This window comes from Pristis pectinata, chromosome 14, assembly GCF_009764475.1.
Source record: "Pristis pectinata isolate sPriPec2 chromosome 14, sPriPec2.1.pri, whole genome shotgun sequence".
NCBI classification, from domain to species: domain Eukaryota; kingdom Metazoa; phylum Chordata; class Chondrichthyes; order Rhinopristiformes; family Pristidae; genus Pristis; species Pristis pectinata.
The window spans coordinates 36535473-36549982 of NC_067418.1; the positions used below are offsets into that span (position 1 = coordinate 36535473).

The 14510-nt window shown below is 38.4% G+C and overlaps 1 protein-coding gene across 1 annotated transcript in view; it reads right to left on the reverse strand.

The window, feature by feature from the left end:
- Positions 1 to 4928: 4928 nt before the first annotated feature.
- Positions 4929 to 14510, reverse strand: part of LOC127577584 (cleavage and polyadenylation specificity factor subunit 6-like) — a 54055-nt gene continuing 44473 nt past the window's right edge. Inside the window, exons 6-9 of the mRNA XM_052028825.1 lie at positions 13583 to 13698; positions 12714 to 12867; positions 8339 to 8529; positions 4929 to 7604 (exon numbers count right to left, since the gene is read on the reverse strand). Coding sequence (XP_051884785.1) covers positions 8340 to 8529; positions 12714 to 12867; positions 13583 to 13698 — 460 coding nt within the window. The 3' untranslated portion in view covers positions 4929 to 7604; position 8339. The remainder of the gene's footprint in view (positions 7605 to 8338; positions 8530 to 12713; positions 12868 to 13582; positions 13699 to 14510) is intronic.

The window sequence follows — 14510 nt, forward strand, 5'->3', positions numbered from 1 at the left end:
CTTCTCTTGTTTTCACTTTAAGCTGTAAATGTTACCACAACAGTGTTACTTTTGTACCTCTGTGACATCATCAGTGTATTGGAGCAGGGTAACTACAGTGACAACATATCTTTATGACATCAGGGAAAGTCACTGTGAACGTTGTGCGTAAGAAGAAAGATTGTTATATCTGGTTATGGTGTATGACAAATTCCCATTGAGGTAATGTTTCTGAATTCCAGCATCTCAAAGAAAGTACTTTTCCAAATAAAAACATTGATTTAGTGCGTTCTATTCTCAGATAATGCAGTTAACTGTTGACTTGTTGTTTATCCAAAAAAATTGAAATCAGTTGATGTTACTGCAGCAGAACACCAGAATAAGAGAAAAAAAAATCAATATTTCCCCAAAAAAGGTCAACTTTTCCCCAGTGTGTGACAGAATCACACCTTTTGTGGCAAAATAAATTGGAAAATAGCTGATTAGAGAAGCCTCCCACGTCCAAGAGAAATGATGATTTAAGATATTTTTCCATTATCCTTGCTTACTAAGCTACTGAAAAAATATGAATTGCCAGTTGCTTTTATTCTTCTGCCTCTCTCTTCCAGGTAATGAAAAAAAGATAGCCCAGTCTCTCCCTTGCTTAAATTCTCATTCTCAGCTTGCAGGAAATTATTGACCTGTAGTTAGCATTTATCAAAAGTGATTCAACAGAGATCAGAAAGTTGGATACAATCTAAGATTCCATCTTCATGTGGCACAGCTCCCTAAGGTCTGATGAACTCCAGACATCTTGACTGGCTGTTATTAAGTTGACTTACCTCTCTTGATTACTAAAGCAAGAATGTGATGTTGGCTTCTTATAAATTTTCTTATTTTTCTTCATAAATATCATGGTGGCATCAAAGAACCTTGGGGCTAATTTGTATATTGGAATCATCATTGATAAAAATTTGCATTACATTTGGACTAAGTGGAATGTTTCTGCCATCCTTTTTGTTCTTAAAATTCTCTGTGGTTCTTCCTCCTATTCATCATCTTCTTCAGCAGTTTATTGTTCAGGAAATAGCAAGTCCTCATCTGAGAGTTCTCAAATGGATGCAAGCACTTCCTCGATATTTTTGATTTCCAACTTTTTAAATTCTGCCTTTTTCACACACTTGGGGATATCATTTCTCACACTTTGTACAACATCTGTGAAGCCTCTAATGTTGTTGTTACACCCTAGCCAAGGTTTACACCAAACACCATTCATTCAACTTTTGAAAGTGTCTTCCCAGGCTTTATCAGTGTTGTTGATACAATTGAGGATGTTGTCTTCACCAAAATGTTCACAGATTAATGGTTTATCATCATCATCATCAGAAGCCTTGAGGAGATGGTCAAAGGTTCGCTTGAAGACAGTGAAGATGTCTTGGACCACCAGAGGTAGCAAAACAATCATATATGGAGGAATGAAATTAACTTCCACATGATCACTTAAATTATCAAAGTTGGGGAGATTTGCAGGAGCTTTGAGGGTAATAATAAGAATGATCAAGATCAAATTCTCTTTAGCACAATATTCTTACCATGTTGGCATAATATTCTTACCATGTTGGCATAAATGTCAACCTTTGGCTAAAGATGGCAGTCATCCTTTATTTCTTGTTATCCTTATTAGTGACTGGAAGATGTCCCTTGTAATAATCTTTGAGGGCACAAGAGTCCACAGGCCTGAAGACTGAGAGAGGTTTCATCTTTAAGTCATCAGTAGCATTGGCCCGAAGCAGTAAATTGGTTGTTTTAAATCCAGGCACCATCTTCCCTTCCTGTGAAATGCAAGTCCTATCTGGCATTTGTTTGTGAAAGAGTCCAGTTTCATCAACATTGAAAAACTGCTTCAGTGAGAAGCCTCCTTTCTCAATAATTTTCTGAGGTGTCTCAGGGAATCTCTCAGCAGCAGCAGCATTTAATGTTATGAAAATGATAATGCTGCTTAAATTATTGAAACCATCCATTACTGGCTTCAAAACTTTCATCTTTTGAGGCTTAACCTTCCATGGCCTTCAAGTCCCCAAACACAGATTTGGCTATTCCGAGTGACTATTAAACTTGTTGGGATAGTTTGTTGAGCTATTTCAGCTTTTCTATTTGTTCCAACTTCAGCTTTTCTGTTTGTTCCATTAACAAACTTTTGATTGTACTAAATTTGATAGCCCTGCAAGAGGCAGCACGATGAGCATTGGCTTTCAACTTTTGAGCTTGACCACGAATAGATCACAAGTTGGGTGCCACTGCAGTATCCATGGTACATGCACCAGTGTTGAAACAACATGAAATTTCTAACTTTGTGGAATGATTTCCTTTCAATGCTGCTTAGCTCCAAGCACATTCATAATCACCCGATGAGCATTTGGTTGATATCTTGATGGGGTAATCAGAGTTAGTATACTTAAAATATTTGGTAAGATATTACAGAATAGCAGGAAAAATATCCCCATTCATTTACAATCATCACCCTGTAAGACCAAGCTATGTAAGCAACAACGTAGTAACAAATTTAGGCAATGATAAATCAACCTTGAATCATTAATTGTTCACAATGTAATAGCGAAACAACAATGAATAAAATGACATTAAGTGAGGACACGCTGTACAGAAAACTGGGGTCGTCTCAGCAGTTATATTAACCATGCTGCTTTAAAACACAAATATGAAAAAAACTCAGCATCAACCAAGGCACCAAATTCAGATGTAAACCAGATGACCTTACAAAGCAAAACAGAAAATGCTGGAAACACTTAGCAGTTCAGAAAGCATCTGTGGGGGAGAAAAGGTCAATGGTTCAGGGCAGAGGCCCTTCATCAGAACTCTTTCGACCTAAAATGCCAACTTTCTTTCAAAAGATTCACAATTCTCTGAAAGAAGAAATTCTCCTCTCATCCATCATAATTAGGTAACATCCTATCCTGAAACGATGTTCACCTAGTTCTAGATTTCCCCATGAGTGGAAACACATTCTCAGCACTTATCCTTCCAATCCCTTCAAAATCCTAAACACTTCAGTAATATTATCTCTTATTCTTCTAATTCCATGAGTATTGATCCAATCTGCTTACTCTTTCGTCATAAGATCCCTTCAACCCAGACAGTAATTTAGTGAACTTTCTTTGAACTATCTTTGATGAAAACATTTTCCTTCTAAGACCAAAACTGTACATGCATTCAAAGGTGTGAACTCATTAATGTCCTGTACAAGTGCAGTAAGCCAACCTTACTTGTATACTCATTCTCTTTGCAATAATTATCAACATTTAGTCTTCTCATTACTTGCTGAAATTATTTGAAAACTGTTTCTTCTGCAAGGACACACTCTGCACTGAATTATTTTGTAATCTGTCTCCATTTAAATGATATTCTGCTTTTCAATTCTTCCTACCAAGGTGGAAAACCACACATTTCTCCACATTATGCCTCATCTGTCCAATCATGTCAGCCATCTTTGCAGATTCTTTGTGTCCTCTTCACAACTAGCTTTCCCACCTATCAGCAAACTTGTCTGTAAATTCAGTCCCTTCATCTAGGAATTTAACATAGGTTGTAAATGGCTATGATCCCAGTATTGATCTCCTGGCCACGAGGTTAGACAATACCAACCCCATAACATCCCTTTTATCCTGAATCTTTCTTTTCTGTTAGTCAGCCAGTCCTCAGTCCATATTGATAAATTAACCCAATACCTTGTGCAGTAACCTTTTATGTGACACCTTATCAAATGTCTTATAGAAACCAAAATACACTTAATTTAGTTGCCTTTATTCTTTATATCCACCAAAAATCTAATAAATTTATCAAACATAATTTCTCTTAGTTAAAACCATGTTAGTCTGGTTGACTGTAATGATTTTCATGTCCTGCTTCTATTTCCTTATTAAAGGATTCTGGAGTTTGCCTAATACGTCAGGCTAACTGGCCTAAAAGTTCCTGCTGTCTCCTTCCTTTCTTAATTAGGAGTGTTACTTTTACCATTTTGCACTCTGCTTATACCTTTCCAGAGTGTTCAAAGATCATAAACAATGCCTTCACACTGCTTCTGCAATCATATCTAGGATGCAGGCCATCTGCAGCCTTTAGTCTCATTGGTTTCCCAGAACCTTTGTGGATATTCTACTATAACTGGGATACTATAATTGAAGGCACAAAGAAAATATTTGTTCAAAGACTCTGCCATTTTCTTTCTTCCCATTGATTCCTCAATCATTTTCTAAAGGACCAACTAAAGGATCACTTTTCATAGATTTGTATAAAACCTGTCTTTATATTTGCTGCTGGGGGTGATCAAGACTGTATAACAGTACTCTATCTGTGCAGCTTAACTAATACAGAATTACAGCAGTATCTCCCCACTACTCATCCGGGAGAGACAAGTATCCTTCCCGTCCCTGTCTATCATTTTTGCTTCCTTGGTGTACTTAAAGAGCCCCTTCTTCCTCTGTATTTCTCAGTCCCTTATTAAACTCTCAGCTCTCATAGTGATTTTCTTTCCCACTTGTCCTCATTTTTAATTGTAATGTCTTGGTTGAACAAATCTTGAGTCAGTTCATGGATTCTAGAACCCATCAATGGGTATTTTACAAATTAATTTCCATTCATTGTCAGTTATGTTTTGAATCCCGGTTAAATAATTTTAAAAGTATTTGCAAACTGGATTGTCAAATTTCCTAGCTTTACTGGATTTGTGAGCACAACTTGCAGTTAGATTGGACACTAGTACAGTCCTGGACTCCCCAATACTTCAGTCTATTGCATTTGATCCACGTTGTGGAAAGTTAGCTGCAGATGTAGGTTGTTCCTCTACATATGCATCTCTTTAAAAGAAAAAGACAGCAAAGTATCAGGAATCTACATTTTAATGCACTGGAGTGTATTTTGTGTCACTAAAATATACAGAGTAATAAGCTACAAAAGAAAACACGCAACAATTTTATTTTTTTTTAATTTCACAGTAAACGCACAAGCACAATACAAAGTCACTGACAAATTGCTTGTTCTTAAATTGGTACAACTAAAAAAAATATCTTTTACCATTTTAAAAAAGAAAGCAGAAAATTGTCCCAAGTGAAGAAAGATTCAAATTCTATGTGGAATGCTTTAGGTCTGCATTCCTCACCTCCCCTCAAATGCTGGCACCAACTGCAGTAGCACCAGGCCAGCAGGTGCCAACCCAGCTGCAAGTCCCACAATGGCCATGGTATTCTCATTTCCAACTCTCCAAAATGCAAAGCACTAAACAAATTAAATCAAAAACTTAATGAAGGTCTAGCCTAATTCAGGGCCTGAAAGAAAAACATTCCACACAAAGCTTGCTGGCAAATTTCAGAAATTCTCACCATTAATATATGTTGCCTGTACAAAACGTCATCAAGATGGACTTTGAAATAAATCACTTGATTAGTTGCTAAGTTTTCAGCAGTGATTAGTTTGACTCAGTTGTTCTTTATAAATCCTTCATGGTCTACGCTATATTAGTCCTCATGCAGAAATTTCCAAAACAAAAAACACCTAAAAAGCAACTTGTCTACCATTCAAAATTACCATCACTGACCTCCATCATGACACTATTGAAGACATTATTGCACAATATGGTGTTCAGTTCTTTAGCCTACTTAGAACTATTGAAACTTATGTCACTTTAAAGCTGGATATGTGCACACAACAGCTGTTCATAGCTGAAAACAGTCAACTTGGGGTCAAAACTTGGGGTCAAAAAAGCCAGCTTGAACCAAAATGCTGAGGATTCACAGTACTCACTTTTACCACTAGATGTCACCAATTTGCACTATTGTACATGTTAGTTTATCCCAATCTGGGATGTGTGATCCCTTTCTATTCCAGAGGAGGGAGGGCATAACAAAGGCTGCAGGGATCCATGGGGCTTTAATAACATTAAGTAATTTAGTTATAAAATTCACAAGAAAGTAAAAATAGAGTCCCTGCTTCAGTCCCAGCCCCTTAAAAGGAGCAGCCCATGACATAATCAGACATTATGGAGGAGAGCATGTATTGTATTGACTGTGAACAAGTGAGGCTTTAATTCAAGAAGATTGGGAGCCACTGATGTATGTTATTCCAAGGATTCACCAAGGACAAAAAAAATTTCACAAAGATTTTGGTGGAGCCATACTAACCTTTTAACATTTCACATCAACCTACTGTGGCAGAATTGCAGTTGGTGTTGTTGCAATATACCTGATAATATGCAGGTGATAAAGGCTTAAGAAATTCAATGTCTTTTCTTCTTGGGAAGGGGAAGATTTATCTTACTTACTTCATCATCTGTCATCAAAACTTTTGTCAACAATTTCCCAGTAATTCTTAACCCTTTAAGCCAATTACATTTATAATTGTAGGCTTGGATTCTTGCTTTATTACCTGTTAAAAAGTATTTCAGCAAGATTTCCTCTCTTTAAAGTAACAGTGATGTGAAGTAACACTGCAATCGGCTAGGTGGCCGTGAGGATTTCGAAGAACTAAGCTTGCCACATTAGGGAAATCTACTCACTAGGAGAGGCTGAAAGAGAATTTTTTTTTGTTATTTTGACAATCTGAGATAATTAGCATGCCACAATTAGGCTTCAAAGAAAAAAGAAATTCTACTGGTGGTAACAAATTGTAAGGGTTTCTCAGTGGTTTTACTAAAAAAAATCTGCATTATCTTGTAAAAGATACTTAAAAAAAAATCTTCATTTATTTTAAATGTACAACCAAAATATTTTTGCATCTCTACTATCACAAAGAAAAATGAACTCTGTTGGCCGGATGTGATCCAAGTTGGTATCACGATACACATGGGGTGATCTGGACGACAACAGCACTGTCTATGTACAATTTTTTAAAAAATAGGGTCTTCACCAGTTCTTGGCACACAGGTGCAAAAGGTTCTTTGTCCTGCACCCTATCTTCTCTAAATACAAAAGAGTTTTAACAAGTATTTATTCCTTGACAGAGCACTGAGAGTCACTATTCACCTGCACATTTGCAACATGGAAAGTGTTAAAATTCATAGTAGGAACGTTTCCTTTTGATTGCTATTGCCAATGAAATCGTGAGTGATCAGAGGAACTGTTCCAATGCTACCCACAGAAAACAAAACAGATAACATTAGTTGTAGGGTTTTATTCAAGATGATGCACATTACTGATGACATTTTACCCCCAGAAGTTTTACCAGTGACTCTCAGCAGGTTTTAGGCTCAATATGATCAGTGAGCAATGAAAAGATTGGCATGGGCAATTATGGCAGAAATCAAACATGCAGCCTCCTTTTGAAGATGCTCCCTCAGTAAAAAGTTCTGACCAGCCAGCAACCCTTAAAGAAACAGGGAATGTATAAAATGTTTAATGTAATTGTTGAAAACAGGTTGTTCGACATAATATGTTCTGGAAATCCATTTCAATCTGGAGAAATTCTTCAAGCTGCAGCTGTGTATGTACTAACACTTCACTTTCTACAGGCCTTGGTGCACACACTTCTCCCAAGAATTCAGCTCCTTTCTTCACTCGTTTCAAAATGTCTTCCTGATTTTTTTTAAATTTTTCTCCTGATCCAGGATCTGTACAAAGATGAAAACTCTCCTCTACAGACTGGAAGAGGGAGGAAAAGGGAGAGGAAGAGAGAGAATAAGAGGCATTAATTCAACTAGGTAAGAACCTTTGGTACAAGGCTAGAGCACTGATACTGTATTTATATCCACCCTCCCTCTAAATAATTACATTGATCTTCCACTTCCCTCCATTCTTCTCCTCCTCTGAAGTCACTGGCTTGCTGTAATATTTAAACTGGTATTGATGTGTCTGCCACCTTGTCTATTCTTTTTACTTAAAGATGAAAGATGTTTTTTTAACTTTGGGTGGGGGGGGGGGGGGTGGGGAGCTGGTGGAGAGAGAGCCCAATCCTGCCTTCAATTGATGTCCAGGTATTTACTCTTTCCAGCAAGGTCAGCAAATTCTGAACAAGAAAATAAAACTGGTTAGTTTTTTTTAACTTCTTGTTTGAAGGTTACAGCTGTGGCAACCATATTACTAATATTTAAAGCAGAATGGAAGGAACATTGCAGTTTCAGAGGTATGTCCTTCAGATCGAGCATTAGATTCCTGCAATTCTTCAAAGTCAAAGTCAATAGGAGTGGCTAAATTTTCACCTTTAATAAGCATCACCACCTCACCACTCATTTTTGGAGTCTCATGGACAAAACAGCTTCTTTACTTGCCTACATAACAAGAACCCCTGCTTCATATCGTAATCTATAGGGTGCAGAATTATAAGATAACAACAAACTAATTATTGCTTTTCAACTGTTGTTCTTGTGTAAGTGTACCTTAGCGGTGCCTATATTCCCTTTCCCGATCTCTTTCTCTGTCACGGTCTCGGTCTCTATGTCGATCACGTTCCCTGCTCCTCTCACGATAATAGTCTTCATGTCGATCTTCACTGTGAGAGCGCTCCCTGTGCCTGCGGCTCCTGTCGTGAGAGCGGCTATACTCTCGGTCTCGTGATCGATCTCTTTTTCTGCAAATGCAAATGTAGTCAAACAATACTTTCAGCAGTAATGCTCAATTACTTGTTATAATGTACCTACAACAATATGAGTGCAAATTACTTAAAAAGGGAAATATTAACTGCTTTGTCTCAGTATTTACCAAGGAGATTAATAAAGTGGGCAAATTATCAGATGAGGTTAAAAGAAATTCAGACATGCATGATAGGTGTATTCGCATTATATTAGTACACAGATGTGATGTAAGTTAATTAGAAAGGGAAAAATTTTCAAGAGGACTAACAGACATCTAATATGATTCTAACATTTAAAAAGGGAGACAAAACAAATTGAGGGAATTATAAACAAGTTAGCTGAAGGTAGGAAAGTTAATGAAAACATTTCTCAAAAATATAATTGAGAAACATCCAGAAACTGAAAGTTCAGATTAGTTAGCTTGAAAATTGGAAGGTCATACTTGAAGTTACTGAATTCTTTGGAAAAAATAAAGTATCAATAAAAGTAATGAAATGGATATATTCTGATCTCCAAAAGAATTTTGATGAAAGTCCTTTCTTGAAGGAATGCATAGTAAACTCATGATTGTGGTCAGAGTATGTGAAATCAGGAAACAAGAAATAAACTGGACAGCAAGCTGGCTAGACAACAAAAGAGACAAAGGAGCTGGTAAAAATTCCTCATATTGGTTAAAGGTACAAAGTGCTGAGATCACCGTTATTCACTATTTACATAAATGATTTTATATATTTATATACTTTTATACACCAAACCTCCTGCAATAAAGGTTAGCATTTCCTTAGCCTCAATTAGTTGCTGTATCTAAATGCTAACCTTTTGTGTTTCATGTACCAGGACTCCCAAATGCCTTTTTTACTGCACTATTTTGTTGACTCACTCAATTTAAATAATAATGTGTTTTCATTCTTCCTCTGTAGTGCTAAGGGCTTGAATGGGGTGAAATTTGTTAAGTGTATCCAAAACGTTCTCTCAAACAAAATGTAGATGAGCCTACCAGAGAGGGTGTAACGTGGACCTCCTATTGGGAAACGAGGCAGCACAAGTGACTGAAGCGTCAGTGGGGGAGCATTTCGGGAACAGTGATCATAATGCTAGTAGTTTTAAAATAGTCATGGAAAAAAGATATGATTGGTCTGCAAGTTAAAGTCCTAAATTGGGGCAAGGCTAATTAACTTTGCATTAGACAGGAATTTGCAAAGGTTGGTTGGGAGAGGGTGTATGCATGTAAATGGATGTCTGGCAAATGGGAGGCTTTTAAAAATGAGATAATGAGAGTTCAGGACCATGTTCCTGTCAGAGTGAAGGGCAAGGCTGGCAAGATTGGGGAACCCTGGTTCATGAGGGATATTGAGGCTCTGGTCAGGAAAAAGGAGACATATGTCAGGTATAGGCAGCTGGGATCCAATGTATGGAATGTAGGAAAACATAAGAGGGAAATCAAGTGGGCAAAAAGACATGAGACAGCCTTGGCAGACAAGGTAAAGGAGAATCCTCCGAGATTCCATAAGTGTTTTAAGAGCAAAAGGGTAACTAGGGAGAGAATGTGTCTCCTTTAGGAATAATGTGGTTGTCAACGTGTGGAGCCACAGGAAATGGGCGAGGTCTCAAATGAATATTTCACGTCTATACTTACCATGGAGAAGGTCATGGAAGCTAGGGAATTTAGGGAAGAGAATAGTGATGTCTTGAAACATATTCACGTTACAAAAGAGGAGGTGCTGGTGGTCTTAAAGCACATAAAAGTTGATAAATCCCCAGGGCCTGACCAAGTATGTGCTCAGACATTGTGGGAAGTTATGGCTGGGGCCTTGGCAGAGATATTTGTAAAATAACCGGAAGATTGGAGGGTGACTAGTGTCATGGCTTTATTTAAGAAGAGCTGCAAGGACAAGCCAGGGAACTGGAGACCAGTGAGCCTAACATCAATGGTGGGAAAGTTACTGGAGGGGATTCTGAGAGATAGGATCTACTTGCATTTTGAAAGGCAAGGAATGATTAGTTTCTCATGAATTTGATTGAAGTTTTTTTTGAAGAGGTGACTAAGAGGATTGATGAGAGCAGGGCAGTAGATGTTGTCTACATGGACTTTAGCAAGGCCTTTGACAAGGTCCTGCAATGGTAGGCTGGTCCAGAAGGTCAGAACACATGGTCAGATCATCCAGGGTCAGCTAGCCAATTGGTAACAAAATTGGCTTGGTGATGGGAGTCAAAGGGTGGCAGTAGAGGGATGTTTTTAGATTGGAGGCCTGTGAGCAATGGTATGCCAGAGGGATTGTGCTGGGCTCAGTGTTGTTCGTCAGTTATATTAACGATTTGGATGAGAATGTAGTTGGCATGGTTAGTTAGTTTGCAGGTGACACTAAAATTGGTGGTATAGTGGACAGTGAAGAAGATCATCTAAGATTACAACAGTATCTTGATCAACTGGCAAAGTGGGTCAAGGAATAGTAGATGGAACTTGGACAAATGCAAAGATTTGTATGTTGGTAAGTTAAACCAGGGCATAACTTGCACAGTACATGGCAGGCCCTAGAGAGTATTGTAGAACAGAGACCAAAAAGTACAAGTACGTAGTTCCCTGAAAGTGACAACACAGGTAGACAGGGTGCTGAAGAAGGTGCTTGGTATGCTTGCCTTCATCGGTCAGAGCATTAAGACTTGGGATGTCATGTCACTACTGTACATGATACTGGTGAGACTGCACTCAGAGTATTCTATGCTGTTCTGGTCACCTAGCTATAGGGAGGATATCATTAAGCTGGAAAGACTGCAGAAAAGATAAAGATAATACCAGGACTGAAGGGCTTGAGTTATACGAAGAGGCTGAATAGGCTGAGGCTTTTTTCCTGGAGCGTAGGAGGTTGAGAGGTCACCTTTTATAGCAAATCATGAGGGGCATAGATAAAGTGAATGTTCAGTTTTTTTTCCCCACAGAACATGGGAGTCTAAAACTAGAAGACATAGGTTTAAGGGGTGAGGGAAAACATTTAAAGGGGAGCACAGGCAACTTTTTCCACACATTGGGTGTTGGAGATACGGAATGAGTACCAGAGGAAGTGATAGAGCCAGGTACAATTACAATGTTTAAAAGACAATTACACAGGTACATGGATAGGAAAGGTTTAGAGGGAAATGGGCCAAATGCAAGGAAGTGGGACTGGCTCAGGTAGGCAACTTGGTCAAGATGGATGAGTTCCGCCGAAAGGCCTGTTTCAGTGCTGTATACAATGTGATTCTAATACTCCCAAAGTGGATAATCTGACATTTTCCCACATGATACCCCATTTGCCAACTTCCTACCTACTCATTTAATCTATAGATGACCTGGATAAAGATGTTGGTAGTCTGATCAGCAAGTTTGCAGATTACACAAAAATTGTGGAGTGTTGAAAGGCGAGGAAGGTTGTCACATGATACAGGATATAGATCAATTGGGAATTTGGGGAGAGAAATGGCAGATGGAGTCTAATCTTGATAAGTGTGAGGTGTTGTATTTTGGAAGGTCAAATGCAAGAGGAAAGCCTACAGTAAATGGCAGGACACTTAGGAGCATTAATGTATAGAGGAATCTTGGGGTCCAAGTCCATAGCTCCCTGAAAGTGGCAACACAGTTGGATAGGGTGGAAGGAAAGTGTATAGCATGATTGCATTTATTGGTCAGGACATTTGGAAAGTCAGGTTGCTGTTGTGTAATTATTTAGTTGGGCTACATTTGGAGTATTGTGTGCAGTTCTGGTTGCCACACTATAGCAAGGATGTGGGGGCTTTGGAGAGGGGGCTCACCGGGATGTTGCCAGCATTGGAGTGTATTAACTATATGGAGAGTTTGGACAAACTGGGATTGTTTTCTCTGGAGTGTCGGAGGCCAAGGGGCAACCTAATAGAAGAATATAAAATTATAAGAGGCACAGAAAGGGTAGATAGAGTCTTTTCCCAAGGTGGAAATGTAAAATACGAGAGGGCATAGGTTTTGAAAATATTGCAGTTTTCAACTTTGGCCTATACATAGTTAGCTCAACTTAGTCTGAGAATATACAATTGCCAGCAACGGCTTATGTCTTACTAAATTTTTGGACAATGACACCTGTGTACCATCACACAAGAATAATCCCCCTGCTTCCATAAGCGGGACTAGTTTCAACTAAGACAACTGAGGTAATGCTCAGTATCTGCATACCTGGATCCTGACCCGTATGATTTGGACTCGATTCCATGGAGGCAGTCCTGCAGGGAGCTGACCAGAACCTTGCAGCGGTCATCTGCTGCAACTTTTGACTGTCTGATCAATGCAATGGCAGTAAGCAATGTCTCAATCGCATTCCCATAGTCTCCTGCTTAACACAAAAATTTAGCCAATTTTTGAACTTTACACCAGGTCACACATTACTAAATCTAAAGTAATAGCCCGGAGGGGTCCTATTTGTTGTTTTTGCATATCCAAAAATATTTAAACATTGTGGCTCTGGAATTTTCAAAGGACTAAAGTTAGCACTTTTGATGCTCGATTACTAAAGTGCAATTAGAACAATAAGGCCCAACAATAAATTGAAATACATGTATGTTCATTGGAACACAAAGCATCCTCACTCAATATTTTACAACTCGAAGGACTGATTTTATTTTGTTCACCTTTTACCTATCTGATCTTTGTCATAGCATCCTGATCATTGTGTTCTCTCCCTGTGCGGGCAAGCACTTTTACACAATGGATAGCTTTGATCAATAGTATTCCTTAAAGATTTCTTTTGTCCTTTTTGATTTCTTTTGTCCTTTTCTCGTCTCCAGATACATCAGCCTGTATATAATGCATCACTTTATTGATATTGAGATTTATCATAATATTATATACAGGCTATCTGAAAAATACCCATAGAAAAATAACCCTGCATATATCACCATCTTAAGGTGAGCAGGGTAAGAGGAAAGGTTGAAAGTGAGATTTATTGAAACCACTACAGCGAACACCTAATAAGCAAGTGTTTTTGTTAAGCTAATAATTTTTTCAGTGCTGAGGGAATGGGTGTAAAGGCCTACAGAATCACTAACCTGTGCTGGCCCCAGCGACAGCTTTGGAGATGGCACTACTAGAGATTGCACGGTTCTTGTTCATCATCTCTTCAAACTCTGCTTCACTCAAAGGAGGACTACTGAGGTCAGGATCTCTAAAGGGCAAGGACAAGGCATTTCATTATTAATACCGATATCAAAATAAAGTCGATAATCACCTCAGACATAATGCTGCATATCCTATAATTAGAAACATTTCACTGATATACAGATAGAATATGCATATTAGATTAACAAAGGCCTAGTTCTTCAGTAGAAATTAAATTCCTCGATAGTCTTGGTTTTGCATATGCCTGAAGACCTCTGTTCTTAGCATTGAAAGCAAAATACTGTAGATACTGGAAATTTGAAGTAAAAACAGAAAATGCTGGAAATACTCAGCAGACCAGGCAGTATGTGTGGAGGGAGAGAGAAAAAAATAACTTTCAGCTCAATGACCTTTTATCAGAACTGGAAGTTAGAAATGCAACTAATTTTGAGGGGAAGTTTGTGATAGCATGGAGAATGGGAGAAACTGAGTAGCATAAACATCCACGACAATTCTGAAACCGTTGATTCCTTCTTTAACTTTAACAATTTCTAATTCACTGGTCCCAAACAGCTCATTTTCACCAAGGTTGACCAATCTCTCTATATCTCCATCCCACACCAGGATGGCCAGAAGGCCCTTTGCTTCTTCCTTGTTTGGAGGCTCAACCAGTTCCCATCCACCACTCTCCTTCAGCTGGTTGAACTTGTTCTCACATTGAACAACTTTTTCTTAAATTCCTTTCATTTCTTCCAAATTAAAGGCATATCTGTGAGAACCGACATGAGTCCAAGCTATACCTGTCTCTTTGTAGGATACACAGAACATTCCTTTTATCAGCTCTCTCATGTTCTCTCTCTCGCTTCTTTTTCTGGTACA